Below are 17,736 nucleotides of genomic sequence, written 5' to 3' on the forward strand. Positions count from 1 at the left end.
TTTTACTGTTTTCTACCCATTTTCTCGCCATTTCACTTGTATTTTTTTACTTTTGTTTTTTGTTTCAAGCTCTGTCGTCTCCCTTTCGTGTGTGTGTTTCTGTAACCGCTCCGTGTGTCCCCTCCCTCTACCATGGACCTTGACCAATCACGTGCGGTTTTAACCGAAGACTGTGGGCGGGGAATAGAGGACAAAAAAAAAAAAAGTCGGCTGCCATTTTCGGCTCCTTGTTAAGAGAACCGGCTCGTTCGCGAACAACACATCACTCATTGTGGCGCTCCGTGTATTTCCCGAAAAATAGTTCATATACCAAGATTATATTTTCGCAAATTTAACATATGTAAGGCGAAAAGTTCATTAGCTAAAGCGTTCGTAAGCCGAGGAATCACTGTAATCCTCAATCGTATATATTTTTTTTTATCGCTGCGTATGGTCGGATTGATAAAAGCATAACGTGTACATGCGCGGTACATTTCCGCTTGTGTTAGCATTTTTTTTTAGCATTTCAAATAACGTACGGCGTACTACAACTGTTATATGCTAATTGTCATCATTTATAAAGGCAGCTATTAGCCAAAGTTGACAGGTATGCATGCTTCATTTTAACATTTGAAACCTCCATAAATAATATGTCTCCTTCAAGTGAGTGAAACATGCGCTCATGCACGACTGAAGCTGACCAAAAATAAATACAAATAAAATAAGACAAAAAAAAAAAAAAAAAAAACATGGACAAACCGCTGCCTGATGGTGCTGTAGCTTTTGCAGACAGAGCACAGCATTTTGGTGGAAGGAGAGGAAGAAAATAACATGTTGCCATTAGAATACAACACAAGGGCACACAAGCACAAAAAAAAGGCACGGGGTGACATTTCCCAGGCTGCGTCGACTCCACTTAAGCTACGTGGGGAAATAATTCACTCATTCACTGCCATGCCCGAATTTATTCGGGAAGTGAAAATATGACATAGACCGCCATTCCCGAATTTATTCGGTTTTGTTTTTTTTTCATGATTGGGTGCCGATAAAGCGCTGGTCGCTGCCTCTGGCAATGTTTTTTTTTTCTTTCCCACAAGGCGGCAGCATTTCCCTTATTTCCATGTTAGCGCTTTGTTCCAGCTTCAGCTGTTGCTAAAGCGCTATATAAATCAATAATAATAATAATGCATTTCATTTATTCATTTATTTATTTCAGCTCGGAAATTAACAATTTTCAAATCGAAAAAAAGCTAGCTAGCTAGCTAGCAGGTAGCTATCGCGATAGCTAGCTAGTTATATACTGTATATAATAGATAGCTATGTATTGTATTGCATTGTATTTTGGACAGCTGCCCTCATTTCAAGCTCATATAACTCCAGAGCCATTTTATTTAGGAATTAACTCTTTTTCTTCTAATGAAAGAAGAGAGTCTAAGATTTCTTACGCTGAATTGAATGTTCATGTAGTCCTAAAACTCAATATTCTATGGGTCCTGGAATGTGAGTGACAATGACAAAAACCCTGGCACTGGCAGTGAATGAGTTTGACAGTCAAAAAGACTTGAATATTTCTAGAAGTGGAGTCTAAATATTTTAATCTTAATTTCATATTATCCATGAAAATGCGTGTTTTTTGACGTGATATTTTCCATTGCAACAATTGAAAAAAATGTATTTCATATTTTGACATTTTAGTTGCAGTTTTTTTTTTATTTCTCATAATTGGTTTGCTGATCCAATATTTTATTTTGAAGAAAATTACACGTTCTTTTTATTTTTAGGAGATTCGTTGGTGTGACTGACCTGTCAATATCTGGCAGTGAATGAGTTAATTTTGGATGATTGGAAAAAATCGCCTATTAGATTAAAATGAGAAAATTTGACTCAAATCTGAAAAATAATACATTGGATTAGACAACAATTTGAAAAACTCCATGTACATTTCTTAATGTAAATTTGACCCCGCCTCCCCCAACAAATAACTTTATTGAACGTACAAACAAACAAAAAAAACGTACTGGATGAGATTGCACAAGTTTACCTAAACAAGTGGCCTGCGTGACTATTTGAGTCGAGCCTGTTTGAAAATGTGACACTAGACACCCAATCCAATCCAATCCAATCAACTTGGTTCCGTGCGACCGCCCCCAAAATACCAACGCCAGTTTTGAAACAAAAAAAGGGGCATTTGGGGTTTGGTGCGTGGAAAACAAGTTGACACACAACTTTTTTTTTTTTTTGATCCACCCCCTTTGAGATTTTGTCCCGATGCGTACCTCCGCCTGCGTGTCGTTGTCCCTCGGCCGGTCGCCGCCACCGGCATCACCTGAACACACACGCCAGAGTGTCACCGATCCGTCGCCAATATTGACACTGATACGATTGATCGAAGCATCCTCTGTGGGAGGTGCACCTGAGGGAACGGCAGCCAGTTCCTGTTCCAGCTTCTCCACTCGCTGCTTGAGCTGCGCCTTTTCTTGTTCCAGGGCAGCGACGGTAGTCTCCCCCGAGGCACTTTGGCCACGTGCGGCGGCCAGCTGAACAAGACCATGACATGATTAGTTGTTTATCCTAAACTAAAGTGGATACGATATCTTGTCTTAAAATTTCTAACTAAAACAGTAGAAGAAGAACATATTACGCCCCCTCTCCACCACGCCCTGAAATAGGCTGATAATAAAATACAAGCATTCGGGAAATTCAGATAAAATAATACAAAACTAAAACCATGTAATTGGATGAGGAATGCGCCAATACGGAAAATAATTAACGCTTACAAAAAAAAAAAAATACGTAAATACAATAAACATTTTCAAAATAAGATGAGAGAAATAGGCAAAAGTATGAAAAAAATATGTGGCGACATAAAAACAGTACACCAAAATAATTCCTTAGAGAAAAATGCACAACTTTGAAAAATATGTAAAAAAAACCTGATGAGAAAGTACAAAAACATAATTACATAACTACAGTGAGACCTCAACTTACAAACACCTCAAATTACAAACTTTTTGTCTTACAAACGTCAAATTTATGAAAATTAAACCTTATAATAAGCACTATTTTCATAATACACACCCACCACGGCTGGCGGAGTGATCTTCGGCGGAAGCACACGACCAAACAGCACCAGAGGTTAAGTTAGCAACAGTCCTTATGGAAGGTGACTCTCCTTCCGTCAGGATCAACGACCATCAAAAAGGTAAATAAAACTTTATTTTACAGCACAGTTTATCTCTTTAATTACAGTCGTCATGTAATGCGTCTCTCTTTCCAAACAGCAATTCCCTTTGACCTTCGACCTCCAACGCCATTCCATCAAGCCATAAATGACCATCACAAATGTAAGGTATGTTGTGTGTAGTTTTAAGGCTTATTTAGTTGAAAAGTATATTTTATGGAAACCCGGGAACGGATTATTCCAATTTTAATGGTTTCCTATGGGAATTTTTTTTTTGAGATACACACTTTTCACCTTACACACTCTGTCTGGGAACCAATTAAGTTCGTAAGTTGAGGTCTCACTGTATTATTATTATTATTATTATCATCATCATCATCTAGTCAGCTATTAGTTACATATTAGCTAGCGATCTAGCTTTCTATCTATTTGAGTTACTTCTGGGTTGAGTGAACGCTGGCGCATGTGGCTAACACTGCTCACCCACAGAAAAACTTATCCTGTGACTGTTAAGTGACCTTGAGAGTTTTGAAAGGCGCTTATAAATTAAATGTATTATTATTATTTAAAAAAAAAACACTAAATAAAATTAATAACATTCAGCTAACGATTAAACATGTAAGAGTCGTAATGTGAGAAGAAATGGATAGAATACAAAGAAAATATAATTAGATATACATATATACACATGCAATGACACCTTGGTTTTCCGCCATATTTCATTCCAGAAAACTGATCAAAACCGATTTGTTTGAAAACCAAAACATCACTTTGCATTAAAATCAATGTAAAAAATGTAATCCGTTCAAAGTATTTTTTAATTCACTTTTTTAAAAGCACTATTTTACAGCATAAACACGTAATAATAGGGCAGGTGGTCATTTGTAAAATACTATAAAAACAAACCAATTTTGTTATCAACATTAACATTGGAGGATGGATGGGTAGATGGATAGATTGATATTTTTTTATGTGAATTAATATTTTGCAACATGGTGGGGGTAAAAAAAACCACAAAGGGACAATGTAAAGTAAACGTATAACACAAGTCCAGAAATTAAAAGACATGAAGAAAAAAAACCTGAAGCACTATCAGAAAACACCAAAGTCAGACAAAAATTAAAAAGTGATAGTTTATTGCCAAAATGCCTCACCTCCGTCTTCAGGGCTTCAATCTGCTTCTCCTTCTCCGACACTAAGGCACTTTTTTTACCCACAGACTTTTGGAACTCTGCGTTCACTTTATCCATCTTCTCCTTCAAAGCGCTCTCACTGGCCCCCAAAAAAGCAACAACAACAAGGTTTAGTACAGGAACAATATCTTGCCTTTTGATTCTGCATTTTTCAAACAAGAAAATAAGACGTAATGAAGGGAAAAAAATAAGTGAATAAAATATAAGCCGAAATTAACAACGCAATACCTGAAGGCATAACACGGCAGGCTTGGAGAAAAAAAATACAAAAGAGTGTTATTCGGTGTGCTTTTAATTGAGTAGAAAAGTTGAAGAATGATGAAATTCTCATACCTTTGTTTCAACGCCTTTAACTGTGCTTGGAGTTTTGAGTGCTCGTCTTTAAGCTTCGGGGGAGAAAAATCAATGTCAATTATGTAGATGCTATAATTATAATTGAAATGAGGTGGAAAAAAATAATGTTTTAATTATATTGTATAATAGGATCAGTTGTCCAAAAAAAAAAAGAAACTACAACATATTATTGTCATTTTGTTGTTGTTTTGAATTCAAGATGGCGCCGCGAGCGTGGCTGCCTTTCCAGCAGCTCCTGTATTTTGTTTTTCTACTTCTTTCTTTCCTTTCCTCTTCCTTTTGTCACTGTGCTGCTGTGAAATATACATTTCTACAGAGCAAGACTAACAAAGGCTAATCCAATCAAAAAAAAATGGAAAATACGCAAAAGCATTTAGAAATCAAAAACTATGTTGTGTACATGTATACACAGACGGCTTTGGGGCATCATTATGTAACATATGTCACACCTTGGTAAGTTCACTGCGGTCTTGGTGATTGTTTTCAATATCTTGAGTCATCTTATCCTTCTCGTTTTGGAGCGTCTGCAGGGAGTGCGACTTGACTGACATGGCCTCCTTCAGCTCCTTGCTGAGGAGGTGAGAAGAAAAAAGAACAGGACATTGTGCATTGTTGGAACATTCGATTTAGAGTGCAAGTGAAAAAAAAATGTCGGAGGGGTGAAAGGAGGTGGAAGGGGCTCACATTTCCTGGGTGAGACTTTCCAGTTTGTTACTATCGGCACCAAGTTGCTCTTTGGATGCTGTCAGCTCTCGCTGGTATTTTGATTTGTCTTGATTGAGCTCATCCATCTGAACAGATACAGAAAAAAATAAAATAAAAAAAAAATAAAAAAACAGCGCTGTCATGAAATGATTCTCAATTCCTCTCATCCAAAAACAAAGAAATAAATGAATACTTAATAAATAAATAAACCAACAGATAAATAATGAAGGAAAAAAACAAATAAACAAGCAGATAAATATGAATAAATAATTCAACAAACAAATCAACAAACACATCATATATAAATAAATACCCAGATTAATAAAAAAAAGACCAACGAAAAAAAAAAAGAATAAAAACAAGCACAAGCAATACAAAAATAAAAAGAAACAAAGAAAAAAATGAGACAAAGAAAGAAAGAAAAAAGAAAAGAAAAAAAGGGAAAAATAATTAAGAAAAAAGAAAAAAAAGAAAAAGGATAAAAGAAAAAAGAAATGAAAAAAAAGAAAAACACAAAAACGAAAATGAAAAAACAAAGAAAAAAGTAAGATAGAAAAAGAAAGAAAATAAGAAAAGGACAAAAAAAGAAAATTAATAAAAAATACGACAAAGGAAAAAAATAAGAAAATAAAAAAGAAAAAGAAAAAGGAAAAAATAAAGAAAGAAAAAATAAGATAGAAAAAGAAAGAAAATAAGGAAAAAGAAAGGAGGAAAGAAAAAAGAAAATTAATAAAAATAAGAAGGAAAAAAATGAAGACAAACAAAAAGAAAAAAAGAAAAAAGACAAAAAAAGAACGAAAGGAAAAAGAAAGGGGGAATGAAAAAAGAAAATTAATAACAAGAAATAAAAGAAAAAAGAGAAAAAGAAGAAAATGTGAAAAAAAAAGAAAATAGAAGAAACAAAAAAAAAAAAGGAAAAATGAAAACAAAGAAATAACAAGAAAAAAGTAAGGTAAAAAAAGAAAGACAGAAAGAAAAAAGATGGAAAAAAATGAAAAAAAGAAAAAGGAAGAAAGAAAAAAAAGAAAAATGAAAAGAAAGAAAGATAACACCTACTATGTGCCTGAATGAAACAATGAAATACCAAATCAATTTGCCAATTCTTGGCTCATTGCTTTGTGTTGCTTAAATTGTACCTGTGCCTCCATCTCTCGTTTGGAAGAACGAAGACCCTCCAACAGAAGTTGAGCTTCACTTTTCTCTCGAAGCAAGGCATCTCTCTCCTCCGTCATTTGCTTCAGCTCTTCGGCGGTCTGGCAGGACGCCTCGGAGGCCTACAGTGAGTAAGCGGGGAGGAACCATCAATAAAAGTTGGTGGTTTTTTTTTGGGAGGGGGGGGTGGGACGAAAGTATTTTTGCGTTACAAGGCCACAGGAAGGAAAGGAAGGACGGTTGAGACCAGGCATGCTGAGGACGTGGAAGATGAAAGTGAAGGAAATCAGACTAAAAGAACAAAGCGTGCAGCAACGTTGGCGGGTGACGTTAGCCCGGCGGTATCAAAGGTGAGTTAGCATACTAGCGGCGGCAACTATACGGGGGAATACCTCGCGCTGCTTAGCAATGGCCAGATTAAGTTGCGACTGGAGCTGGTCTATCTCGGCGATTGTCTCCCGGTGTTGCTCCTCAACCGCACGGAGGGTCTTGACGTCCTCCTGGAACTTCTCCAGCTCGCCGGTTAACCTCGATTTCTCCGCAAGCATTTGGGAACCGTCCCGTTCCGAGCGACCGCGTCCGGCTAGGAGCTCTTGGTTTTCCGTTTCCAGCGCGGATACGCGCTTCTGGGTTTGCTCCAGTTTGGATAAAAGTTCTTGGTTGTCTTGGGATAAGCGATGGGTCGCTAGTTCTTGTTCTTTCAGATTTGATTTTGCCAATTGGCTTTCTTCCGTTAAAGACGATTGTCGTTCCTCCGAAGTCTTGAGTCGAGAGGACATGTCGTCGCCGGCCTGCCGGAGTTGAGACAAGGTGGTCCGCAGTTCGTCTGTTTGTTCGGTCATGAGAGTCCGTTGGTTGGATTCCTCCTGGAGCTTCTTCTCCAGATGATGTTTGGCCTCGGATAAGAACGCCGTCTGATTTTTTAGTTGCAGGATCTCTTCGTTAAGCTCCTTATTTTTAGTCTCTGACGACTCCACGTTTTTCGTGAGTTCGTCAATTCGGCCTTTCAGTTCCACGGTGGATTTCTCGACGTCGCTTTGGAGCTCGCTGCGTCCTCGGGCGAGCTCAGCGTTGGACTTTTCTAGGAGTTCAATTTCGGAGCAATGTTTGGCCAGTTTGCTCTCGATTTCTACGTTGTCTTTTTTGAGCGACGCCAATTCTGCGGCGATGGACTTTTTCTCGCAAACAGCTTCCTGGAGCATCCCTTCCAGACGAGACTTCTCCTGACTGATATCGCCCTGAGATCTGGAGACGCCATCCAATTGGTCCTTTGCGTCCCGGATATCACAGACTAGCTTGTCTCGCTCGAGCGTGAGGGCGGTCAGTTCAGTCGTGGCCTTCAAGTGCTTGGCTTCCATCTCAGCCTTCTCTCCAGCCAGAACCTCGTAATCTGTTTTATGTTGCTCCAGCGTCGACTCCAGGGTCAGTTTTTCTTTCCTCAGCGTATGGAGAACTTCAGAGTTTTCAGAATTCTGCGCGTGAAAAGTCTGCCTCTCTTGGTCCAAAGTTGCAGACACTTCGCTGAGCTTTTGGTCGGACAGGGTCAACTGCTTGGCAGAGACTTGAATCTTCTTCTTCAGATCTTCCATGTCTTTGAGTAGCTCGTCTTTCTCCTGAGAAACCTTCCTCTGGGCGGTGAGTAAGTCTTCCTTCTCCTGCAGGAGGTGAAGCCTTTCGGAATCTGTCACCTGGCTACTGGTTTTGGACTCCTCCAGCATCTGGACCAAGCTGAGACGGGATGCTTTCAGGTCTTCGCATTCGCGGACGGAAGCGTCCAGTTCTTTCTTGGCGAGGTTTAGTTTATTCTGGAGTTCCTCCTTCGCCGCCTCAAGATTCTTTTTGTCCGAGGCGACGGCGCTGATTTCGGAGGACATGGTAGCCTTCTCTTTGCTGAGCATTTCTGCGAGAGCCTGCAACTGGGTGTTCTTCATCGTGAGATCTTCTTTCTCCAAGTTGAGAGACCCCAGTTTGGCTTTCAACTCTGCGTTCTTGGCATCCAAAGACTTTTTTGCCTTTTTGGCCACGTCGAGCTCCGAGATGAGTCGCTCGTTCTCGCAACCGAGTTCAGATCGGCTCTTGTTGAGGTCCTCCTCCAGCCTGCTGTGCTCTTTACAGATATTTTCATAATCCTCCAGAAGTTTCTTCTTACTATTTTCGGCTTGATGAGCGTCCTGCTGGTGTTTGAGCAGTGTGGCGTCCTTCTCCTCGTTTTGTTTCTTGAGATCCTCGATATCAGATCGCTGTTTGATATCGGCGCTCTTCAGGTTGGCATTTTCGGTCTGTGCCTCCTGGAAACAATTCTTCAGCTCCTCCAACTGGTCGTTCAGTGACGCCCTTTCTTCCTCCGAATGCTTGTTGCTATCGATTAATTCATCCCTTTCCTTGGAGAGCTTCTCTATGGTAAGACTGAGGTCCTTATTCTGGATAGAATGATCCTGCAGAGCGGTAAGCTGGCTCTGCACTTCTGAGAGCCGAATCTCCAATTGGTTTCTCTGAGCGTGAGCATCCTCTCTATCCTGACATTTGCGCTCCAGCTCTATAGTCTGCGTTTCCAGCTTTGCGGACAAGCATTCAACATCATGCTTGGAGGACTCTAGCTCAGCGGAAAGATGCTGGAGAAATGAAGTTGATAGAGGGAGGTGGGTGTTAAAAAATAAAAATAAACAAGGGGATGTATGCATCATAAAAAAAATGATGATGATCCCAAAATAAAGCAAGCCAATGTGTATGAATGCAAATATAAAGGTAAAGCTGCAGAAAATAAACACAAATACAGACGTTCCCCAACTTACGAACGATATGTTCCGAACGTTCGTTCGTAAGCTGAATTCGTTCGTAAGTTGCTTCAGTGCTATATTTATTATGGAATGTATGTTTAAGACTTATATAAGTAAGTTTAAGGTTTATATAAATATGTTTCAGGCTTGTACAAGTAACCTGTATTGGTTTGTCCTGAAAAATAAACATATATGCTCTATAAAGACATGTATATGTACCACTGGAGAGAATGCTACATATGTTAATACAAAAACGTTCGTATGCACCGTTGTTTGTAACTCGAATGTTCATAAGTAGGGGAGCGTCTGTATATACAAATAAATAAAATAAATCAGGGACAGACCCCCCCCCCCCAGCCCACCACCGAAACCAAGCTCAACGAGGATAGAATGGTATATGTACTTATATTGGGATTTTGTTTTACTACAGAGATGTACATGAACATATATATTCATATACATACAAACATGATATCGGGTTATGTATCGTTCAAAACTAAAATTGAGAATATGGAGAATGTGGACTGCAAATTTCCCCATTGCGGGACGAATAAAGGTATTCTGATTCTGATTCTGATTCAAACTGTGTAAAAACTGTGACCATGCAGACAAACTAAAGTTAAGTCATACCTCCTTGGATCCAAAACCAAGACGCCGTCCTTACCTGGAGTTTGTCCTTGTATGTCTGCAGCTCAGACGTCAGCTTTTCCAACTCCAGGTTCTTGTCCTCGGAGGAGGAGAGTTCTTTCTTCAGGTTGTCCAGTTCGTCCCGCAGCCCTTGGACTTCCTTGACATGGAGTTCTGAGGCCTGTGAGAGAGCCTTGTCTTGTGATTCTTTCAGCTCCTTGGCCTCGCTCGCACCCTGTTGAGCACTCTTCTCCTTGGAAACGGGGAAAGAACACAAGTGACTATGGAGGCTCCCATACGAGCCTTTTAACTTTTTATGTATTCATTTCTGTATTAATTTAGGTATTGTGTATGTATTATTTGTTTTTTTTATATTTCTGTCTCTGTATGTATTTATTTATGTATTTCTATATATTTATTTATGTATTTATTATTTTTTTATATATTTCTGTCTATGTATGTATTTCTATGTATATCAAGATTTATTTATGTATGTATGTATGTATATGTATTTAAGTTTTTTTATTTAATCATTCATTCATCTGTCTTTTTATCTATCCATTTATTGATGTATTATTTATTTATGTATGTATGCATTTGCTTATGTTTATTTATCCAGATATTTATCCATGTATTTATTTATTTATGTACTTATCGATGTGTTATTTGTGTATTATTCGTGTATTATGCATGTACTATTCATGTGCTATTGATTTACTATTCATGTATTTAATCATTCATTCATCTCTCTTTTTATCTATTTATGTATGCATTTGCCTATGTTTATGTATCCAGATATTGATCTATTTGTCTGTTTAGTTATTTATCTATGTACTTATTTATTTATGTATTATTCGTGTATTATCCGTGTATTAGTCTTGTACTATTCATGTACTATTCGTGTACTATTCGTGTATTAGTTCATGTATTTATTTATGTATTTATTCATGTGTCTACCCATTTATGTATTATTTATGTATTTATTTATTCATTGCTTAGCTGTTTATTTAAACCCATTATTTATCCATTTATTTATGTATTTGTCTGTTTATTTATGTATTTATTTTTCAGGTTTTGGAAGACAACGTTACACGAATTACCAGTAATACTGAGCACATTTAAGAATGTAATTAGCCCTCCCACAAAAAAAAAAAAAAAAAAAAACATCCGCAAACAAAAACACTTTGTCCAAATATCTCTAATATGTACGAAGACTAACCAATGTGTCAATCTTCTCCTGTAGAGTCTTTATTTGAGCATCGTGACTGTCTCGTGTCTCGCACAATTCCCGGTCTTTGCGGGACAGATCTTGTTCCCGTTGCTCTTTGGAGAGAGCCAGATTGTTCTTTTCCTCCGCTAATTGACACTGCAACTCCTCGAGCCTCCTGAGGGAGGCAATAAAGGCAGAGAGGTTAAAGGTTAAGAAAAAAAAAAAGTTTTGAATGTCCATATGTTGGACAAATGTATTAGCTCGATGTCCCAGATTAAATATATGACGACTACAAGAGTAGTTTTAAGAAGGGTACAGGATTTAGCACCTTTCGTTCTGCCTCAAGTCTTCGTTCATTTTGCTCAGCTGTACCGAACTGTCACCGGACGCCGTCATCATGTCCGAAATGTCTTTCTCCAATTTGCTCTTGTCTTCGCCCAGCTGTCGTACCTTCTCGTCGGCGCCCGCCAGCTTCCTCTCCAGTCCTGAATTGAAACGCGCGTCCCGTTCATTATCGTCAATCACAAAAGTGTTTTTTTTTTTTTTTTTTCACAAAAATAAGACATGAATTCATTCTTACCACTAAGCTGACTCCTGAGAGACTCGGATTCTGTGCTAAGAGTTGTGCACTGCTCCTCTTTTTTGCTGAGCTTGTCAAAGGTTTCTGAAAATGCAACATATTTGCATTTTTTTTGTGAGGATAGTTTACAGCAGAATAAACCAATTAAATTATTATTTACCTTGCATAGTTTTTGCAGAGTTGGTTTGCTCCTCTGTGCTTGCAGCCAATTGCTGCTTCTGTGGGCAACAACAACAACAACAACAAAAAAATTCATTCACTGGCAGACATTGTGCAAAAAAATGTGTCCACCCCAGTGCCAGGGTTTTTGTCATTGTCACTTGAATTTTAGGATCCATAGAATATTCAGAAGAAACCATAGACTGTCTTGTTTTATCAAACAAAAGAGTTAATTCCTAAATTATATGGGCCTGGAGTTATATGAACTTGAAATGAGGGTGGCTGTCGAAAATACAAAGCAATACATAAATATTGGTTTCCAATAATAATAACAATAACAACAACAACAACAATAATAATAATAATAATGCATGTAATTTCTAAGCACCTTTCAAAACTCTCAAGGACACTTTACAGTCACAGGATATTTTTTTCTGCGGGTGAGCAGAGGCAGCCAAACGCGCCAGCATTCAATCAACCCGGAAGCATTATTCTATACCGTAGCTAGCTTTTACTATTATTATTATTATTATTATTATTATATTTGCATCCATGTAGAGTGGATGTAAATTATTACAGTTATTCTGAATGCATACAGATACAAAGTAAAACTCACCAGGCCTTGAAGCTGCTGCTCCACAGCTTCTTTCTTTTGCTCCGCATTGGTCAAATTTTGCTGTAGTGACATGATGTCGTCCATTTTGCCTTCCAGCAATGATCTGAGTTCGCCAAGTAACTTTTAAGATAAAAAGATATAATATAATAATTACATTGGAGGAAATCACATTTGAGGTACTCCAGATCACGTTTGGCTGACAACTAAATTAATTGAGTGATTCTTTGGTTTAAAAGTAGAACCGATAGAACTTTTGTATTCACCTGACAGCGTTTTTCAAAAATCTATTTGAGTACAGTGATACCTTGGCTTACGAACTTAATTGGTAACCAGACAAGAGTGTGTAAGGCGAAAAGTGTGTATCGCAAAAATTAATTTCCCATAGGAAACCATTAAAATAAGAATAATCCGTTCCCAGGTGCCCATAAAACACAATTTTCAACTAAATAAGCCTTAAAACTACACACAATATACCATATTTTACGTATAATAAATCTGCTATGGTATTATAATTAAAGAAATAAACTGTACTGTATAATAAAGTCATTTAATTTACCTCTGTGATGGTCGTTGATGGCTTGATGGAATGGTTTCATCAGCATTAAACACTTGATGAGGAACGTAGCCTTCTTCTTTCACCCTCTTGAGGAATGATCCCTTGAAGGTGCTTCCTCTGCGATAATTGTACCTAGTTCCTCATCAATTGTGATCTGTTTAGCTGGGTTGATAGCTTTTTGCATCAAGTGTACAGGGAATTTTAACCTTGCGGTTTACACTCTTTGAACTATCAAAGTTGAAATCCATTTTCTCTCTCTCTGTCATCTGCCTGTCTCTTTAATGTTTAAACCCCCCCCCCCCCTCACTGCTGCGTTCTTGACCAATCACGTGGCTTTAACCGAAGACTGGGGGTGGGAAATAGAGGACCAAAAAAAATGTCCGCAGCCATTTTCTTTTTTGGAGAATGGCTTCACTCGCTCTCTGTCTGTAACCCCCCGCCCCCTCACTGCTGCGTTCTTGACCAATCACATGGCTTTAACAGACGACTGGGGGCGGGGAATAGAGGACCAAAACAAGCCGGTTGCCATTTTCTTTTAGAATGGGCTCATTCGCGAACGACACATCACTCATTGTGTAAGCTACGTGTGTATCCCGAAAAATAGTTTGTATGCCAAGGTAAAATGTTCATAAATTTAACCTTCGTAAACTGAAAAGTTCATAAGCCAAGGGGTTCGTAAACCCAGGTATCACTGTACAGGCAAAAAAAAAAAAAATCCAAACAAAAAAAAAGCATTCATACTTTCCACCTCACCTCGTTTTCATGATTCTGAACATCCAGTTCTTCCTTCTGGTCGCTTTGGTTGCGACACAAACGGCGAACCATTTGCGCCACCACGTCTTTGGTTTCTTTCTCACCCCGGACCTGCCGCTCTAACTCAGCTCCCATCTCCTCCAGTTCCTTCACCTTGAGCTCGGCCGCATGGAGCTTCCCGAGGACATCCTCCATTTCCACCAGGTGTTGGTTTTCAGCTTTATCCACCCCGGCGCGCACCGCGTTGTCAAGGTTCTCTTTGTCATCAGCGAGGGAGGTCAAACGCTCCTTCAGGTCATGAATTTGCTTATCGTGGGCGATGGCGGACTCCTTCAGGGCCTGGACGTGTTCTAGCTTCAGGCTCTCCAAGACCTCGGCGGCGTCCTTCTCGGTTTGGCTCAGGCGCATGCGTAGCTGCTCGTTGTCGCCGGATAGTTTCACGCCGGCGGCCTGAAGCTGGGCGGTGGCCTCGCCGTGCGCCTTCTCCTGAGATTCCAACTTCTCCCGTAAGCCTTCCAGATCACGCTGCCGCTCGGTTTCCAGCGAGGCTAGGCGGTCCCTCAGGGTGGTGATCTCCGCCAGGAGAGGAGAGACGGCGCCGGCGTCGTCGGAGGGCTGCTGGGAGCTGAGACGGAGCTCAAGGTCTGCGACCTGTCGGCTGCGAAGTGAGAGGTCTCGCTCTAGCTCCATGATGCGAGATCTTTCCGACACGGTTGTGACCTTGAAAAGAAGACAACTTGAGTTCAAAAGTAGCTCATAGACTAAAACTGGTAGCTGTTTGCGTGAAACGACATTCAACAGTGCAGCCTATGTTTTGAAAATGCCGTATTTTCTGGAATTTAAGGCACACCTTCAACGAATGACATTTTTAAAAACCTTTTCCATACATAAGGTGCACCGCATTATGAGGCGCACCTTCAATGAATGACATTTTAAAACGCTTTCCATACATAAGGCGCACCGGATGAGGAGGCGCATGGTCATTTTTTGAAATAATTCGGTTCTTTTAGGTGCGCCTTATAGTGCAGAAAATAGGATCTTTTATTTATTGGTTAATATTGACCTGGTGGACCATCGGCTCCACCCCTTGTTGTATTGCAATCGTTTAAACTAATGTTGTCGATGGGCTGACAGAATACAAAACCCAATTTAGCTTTGCGGCGTTAGCATACGCCACATTCCAAATGATATTTTCCACTGATTTTATAACAATCTTTGTATGCGACGGCGTATGCCATCATGCTGTAACATTCCGAGCAGCACTGAGGTTAAATGGAAAAATGCAGATTATTAACTATAAGAGGAAGAGAAGGTCCCCAACTGACCTCCGATAATGGTCGTAGTTCCCCACAGAGCAGATTAAATGTCCCACGGAGTCGTCGTTTTGAAATTTCATAATTACCGTCACATTTCGTCTGAGACAAACACGGGTTTGCCATCATTTTATTTATTTTTTTGGGCTTTGTATAATGCTGTTTAGTTAAATCTGAGTTCCAGGGAGGAACCATGTAAAATATTAGTTGTATAATAAATCGTCTGTTGATGTCGTGCTTTTTTACTTTGAAAGTAGTAGGGTGACCCAAAAAGATGCATACCCACGAAAATTTTAATTGTGGCTTTGATTAAAAAGCATTTTATTTCAAATTACAACCACACATTATTCAGTTTATGGAAGACCAACCACCGGAGTTTCAGCTATTTTTGTTAATTTTTAGTCAATTTATGGCTTTCCCAAGATGTGTTCCAAATGTCCACCATTTCATTGCAAGCAAACCTGTACTTGTGATTGACAGTTGTCAATCACTTTTACACACTCCTCTTTCAGGAGAAAACATTGCTGCAGTGAGGGATTCAGTAGGACAAATCTTTTTTGGGTCACCCTCCCGAAAGACGAGTGGACAAATCAGCCCATTTCCAGCGGAGTTTGTGCGCCATGTTGTGCATTTTCTGGGCGCGACATTGGAGTCCAGACGGCTCAAATTGATACGGAAGGACTTCTTTAATCGATTGCAAACATTTATGCTTTCCTCTTCAGAACTATTTGAATTATATTGACAACTGGATGAGTAACAAGAAAGCATCTTCTCCGAATCTGAACTCTCTGAAGCCATTGTTTTGATTCCGGAGCAAGACAGTGTGTGACCAATCGTGACGTCACGAACAAGGGGGCGGGACTTTCTGAATCTGCCCAGTTCCGAGCTCATTTTGTGGCAGTTTTGGGACACTTTAAGTCATTTTTATTGGTGTTTTGCATTTGACTAAAATATCAGTTTTGGGTATTTTACATGCTATAAAACGTTTTTCTAATGTCAGTTAGGAAACAAAAAAAAAATGGTGTCGGTTGTCCTTTAAGTACCGATACATTCTTCTCCCTGAACGTTTTCGACAATTCTCAAAATGATCTATTTCAACAAACTCAACTGCATTCAGCCCCGAGAGGATTATAACGAAAGCCGTCAGTAAAATGCGGTTCCAGAATGAATGTGACCAAAATAATTTAAGCCCCCTGTCAAAGTCAGCAGGGAAAAAAAAAACACGCTTGTAAAAATACTTTTTGCCGTAAATGTTCCGTGAGGCAGAAAATGCAGTTCTTCTAATTGTGGCCATCCGTCAACAAGACAGAAATTAAGCCCGGCCTTTTTTGTTCATCCAGGACATTTTTTCATATTTTTTTTTTTCTGTGTGGGAATAAAGTTGTACTTCACTTCACTTCCATTACCCGAGTGTCTTCTAACTCTCTTTGGAGCTTCTCAGCTTTGGTCTTTTCAAAGTGCAGGCTCTGTTCAAGCTCCTTAATGCGGACATGCTCCAGCCTGGTCTGCGTCTGTTAGTACACAAGAGGAAGAGAGAGGAAGAGAGAAGGAGGGAGAAGACAACAGTGCCACCATCACATGCCAGCCCAACGCAGACAAGAGAGGAAGAAGAGGAAGACAGGGTAGGTGAACACAAAGATGGTGAATATGCGGGTAGTAGAAAAGCAAGTTGATGCACATGTGCGGGTTGTTTGATAGGGGAACCATGCAAAAAGACACCCGGTGAGTAGGGGAGGGGGAGTGACTGAAATTTTTTTGTTCCTACCTTTGCTCTCAAATGTAGTGTGTGTGTCTGCTGAAAGGATATCATGACGTATTTGTGTCATAAAATCTTCATAATAATAATACATTTCATTCATAAGCGCCTTTCAAAACTCTGGGTAACCACAGATGGAAAGAAAGGTGCTCAAGTTATTGCATAGTAGGGCAAGGGAAACTCGTGTTGTATAGCAAAACGGTTAATAGAGTGAGCTAGCTGTCGAGCTAACTAGATAGTTAGCTAAGTAAGAGAATGCCAAAAGTGCTTTGGATTGAATGACTGTCTGTGTCGTCAATTTATTTGTTTGTTGTTTTGACATCAAAAGGGCGCCGCGAGAGTGGCTGCCTTTCCAGCAGCTCCTGTATTTTGTTTTTCTATTTCTTTCTTTCCGTTTCTCTTCATCTCATAACTTTACTGCTGTGAAATGTAAATTTCTCCAGTTTGAAATTAATAATGGCTAATCCAGTCTACTCTCATTTAATCTAGCTAGGTAGCTAACTAGATAGTTATATAGTTTGCTAGCTAACTAGATAGTTATAGTTTGCTAGCTAACTAGATAATTAGATAACTAAACAGTGGCAGTTATCGAGCTATCTAGTTAGATAGCTAGCCAACTGTTATATATCATATTTTCATATTAAGATTATTATTATATTATGTGTGCTAGCTAACTTTCTTTCCATTTGAGTTATTCCGGGTTGAGTGAACGCTGGCGCGTCTGGCTGCCGCTGATCACCCGCAGAAAAACTTATTCTGGTACTGTTAAGTGTCCTTTTGAGCTTTGAAAGGCGCTTAAAATGAAATGTATTATTATTATTGTTG

General features: G+C 39.3%; 1 protein-coding gene across 6 annotated transcripts in view; it reads right to left on the minus strand.

The window, feature by feature from the left end:
* The window catches only part of clip1a (CAP-GLY domain containing linker protein 1a), a 36,028-nt gene that overhangs the window by 3,510 nt on the left and 14,782 nt on the right, over window positions 1-17,736 (minus strand). Inside the window, exons 9-26 of one of the 6 annotated variants that reach the window (XM_088993550.1) lie at window positions 16,562-16,666; window positions 13,843-14,562; window positions 12,534-12,653; window positions 11,919-11,976; window positions 11,759-11,842; window positions 11,507-11,663; window positions 11,188-11,353; window positions 10,006-10,221; window positions 6,957-9,176; window positions 6,549-6,686; window positions 5,392-5,498; window positions 5,157-5,277; window positions 4,687-4,739; window positions 4,582-4,602; window positions 4,315-4,432; window positions 2,393-2,516; window positions 2,256-2,305; window positions 739-759 (exon numbers count right to left, since the gene is read on the minus strand). In XM_088993550.1, coding sequence (XP_088849676.1) covers window positions 739-759; window positions 2,256-2,305; window positions 2,393-2,516; window positions 4,315-4,432; window positions 4,582-4,602; window positions 4,687-4,739; window positions 5,157-5,277; window positions 5,392-5,498; window positions 6,549-6,686; window positions 6,957-9,176; window positions 10,006-10,221; window positions 11,188-11,353; window positions 11,507-11,663; window positions 11,759-11,842; window positions 11,919-11,976; window positions 12,534-12,653; window positions 13,843-14,562; window positions 16,562-16,666 — 4,599 coding nt within the window. Of the gene's footprint in view, window positions 1-738; window positions 760-2,255; window positions 2,306-2,392; window positions 2,517-4,314; window positions 4,433-4,581; window positions 4,740-5,156; window positions 5,278-5,391; window positions 5,499-6,548; window positions 6,687-6,956; window positions 9,177-10,005; window positions 10,222-11,187; window positions 11,354-11,506; window positions 11,664-11,758; window positions 11,843-11,918; window positions 11,977-12,533; window positions 12,654-13,842; window positions 14,563-16,561; window positions 16,667-17,736 lie in introns of all 6 variants that reach the window. The other 5 variants (XM_088993547.1, XM_088993551.1, XM_088993552.1 and 2 more) reach the window with 5 other exon arrangements.

The sequence above is a fragment of the Hippocampus bargibanti genome, linkage group LG04, assembly GCF_051943395.1.
Source record: "Hippocampus bargibanti isolate YZ-2025 linkage group LG04, ASM5194339v1, whole genome shotgun sequence".
Taxonomy (NCBI): domain Eukaryota; kingdom Metazoa; phylum Chordata; class Actinopteri; order Syngnathiformes; family Syngnathidae; genus Hippocampus; species Hippocampus bargibanti.